Source organism: Choristoneura fumiferana, chromosome 28 (assembly GCF_025370935.1).
Source record: "Choristoneura fumiferana chromosome 28, NRCan_CFum_1, whole genome shotgun sequence".
Lineage (NCBI taxonomy): Eukaryota > Metazoa > Arthropoda > Insecta > Lepidoptera > Tortricidae > Choristoneura > Choristoneura fumiferana.
Window position 1 is genome coordinate 8,304,947 of NC_133499.1, and position 2,237 is coordinate 8,307,183.

The 2,237-nt window shown below is 39.9% G+C and overlaps 1 protein-coding gene across 1 annotated transcript in view; it reads left to right on the top strand.

Moving 5' to 3' along the window:
• The window catches only part of ATP7 (copper-transporting ATPase 1), a 53,250-nt gene that overhangs the window by 7,408 nt on the left and 43,605 nt on the right, over nt 1-2,237 (top strand). Inside the window, 1 exon segment of the mRNA XM_074109119.1 lies at nt 849-957. Within this exon segment, the coding sequence (XP_073965220.1) occupies nt 849-957 (109 nt within the window).

Consider the following 2,237-nt stretch of genomic DNA (forward strand, 5'->3'; position numbering starts at 1 on the left):
AAACAATTGTTCACTTACTAAGTACGTTATCATCCCAGCCTATATACGTCCCACTGCAGGGCACAGGCCTCCCCTCAGAATGAGAGGGCTTGGGCAGTAGTTCCCACGCGGGCCCAGTGCGGATTGGGAACTTCGCGTTGATTGGGCGTTTGTTGTGCAGGTTTCCTCACGATGTTTTCCTTCACCGTAAAGCTCGTGGTGGCCTAATGGTTTGACCTATCGCCTCTCAAGCAGAGGGTCGTGGTTCGAACCCCGGCTCGCACCTCTGAGTTTTTCGAAATTCATGTGCGGAATTACAATTGAAATTTACCACGAGCTTTGCGGTGAAGGAAAACATCGTGAGGAAACCTGCACAAATCAGCGAAGCGATTCAATGGTGCGTGCGAAGTTACCAATCCGCACTGGGCCCGCGTGGGAACTATGGCCCAAGCCCTCTTGTTCTGAGAGGAGGCCTGTGCCCAGCAGTGGGACGTATATAGGCCGGGATGATGAAAGCTCGTGGTAAATTTCAAATGTAATTCCGCACATGAATTTCGAAAAACTCAGAGGTGCGAGCCGGGGCTTGAACCCACGACCCTCTGCTTGAGAGGCCAAATGTCAAACCACTCGGCCACCGCTTATATTAATTATAAATATTTAGTTTTATTTATTTATTCGATTAAGTTTAAGTTTCATACAAATTAAAAATTATAAAAAAAATATATTTAAACATTTTTTGTTTGCGGCTGTCAACACCTGATTGCCGAGGTCTTAAACGAAGATTTTATTTTATGCACAAGAGCATAAAAAGTCATTTTATATCGCTTCACGAGCTTGAGATGTGAAAAAGTTTTTTTTTTTTTTTTCAGGTAGTACCCGGCGAGAAGATCCCGGTGGATGGGAAGGTCATTTCGGGACAGAGCACCTGCGACGAATCATTAATCACTGGAGAGTCTATGCCTGTAGCTAAAACTAAAGGTAAATAAAACCAAAAATACCCACAAACAAAATCATCGACATAGCTTAAGGGGCTACCCGAGGTTTTCATGGATTTTTGACAAGTTTTGAATCGTATCTTCTACTTTTGCACTACAGATAGAATTTATAAGTGAAACGGCTATCGGTTCTCCAATCTTTTATCTCTCTTTTGACGTGAAAGATCTAACATATACGAAATCTACATATTTGGGTTCGTCTTTGACGTCTCTAAAAACTGGTCGAGGGTTTTCATTTGAAACTAATTAACACAAAAGTTATGGCCAGAAAACCAGTTTTTTGGCCTAAAATTGTTCAACTTTGATGCCAAATATCTCGAAAACAACGAACTTTGAAGTAAATATGGGATACTACATATATTGTTTAAAGCCGTTGTTGTTAATATAGTAAGCTACAAAAATCATTAGAAAACTAAGGAATTCAGATCGAAGGTCATTGGGGCATGGGATCCCCTTAAAATACGGTATTTGTAAACTTATGAATATGCCATATGATTTATATTACTATGTAAATAGTAGCCTTAAGACGTGGCTCCGCCCGCATTAGAATTAGCTTAATGCCGTTTTATTACTAACAGTTTACTTACACGATTCTTGTTACCATGGCAAAGCATTAAATAAAGGTCATAGAATTTGGCCTGAAAAAGGTTACGGTAACAATTTGAAAGGACAACGTTCGCTCGCACAACGCCATCTATTGATTGCAAACGAAGTTAACACGTCGTCTTGAGAGCCGAGGTACGGTACGTCACCGTTCATGGACAGCGCCCTCTATTCTTGTTTAAACTTAAAATATTATCCCACAGGAACGCATTACCGGGATATAAAGTATCCCATGTCTCAATGCAGATCTTTGTCTATCTGTACGCCAAGTTTCATGTAAATCCGTTCAGCCGTTATTGCGTGCTTCAGTGACAAACATCTAAACATCCAAGCCTCCAAACACCTTCACAAACTTTCACATTTATATATAATACTAGCTTTTGCCCGCGGCTTCGCTCGCGTTAAATTTGGAGTAACATACATTTACTTTCTGCTATACATGTTTCGTGTTTTGATTAATTTTTCGGAGGATTACATGGCAATAAAAATACAGACAGATTTTCTTTTAGACAGTGGTGCAAATTTTGTAATACAAAAATCAACCTACATACGTAAGTATGTAATTAATGTAATTAATTGATTCTTACCAACTTTGAAACCCCGCTTCGCTGATTCAGGGTTGGAATTTTAGAAAACGTTAAAGTACTATGCGTTTCTTTT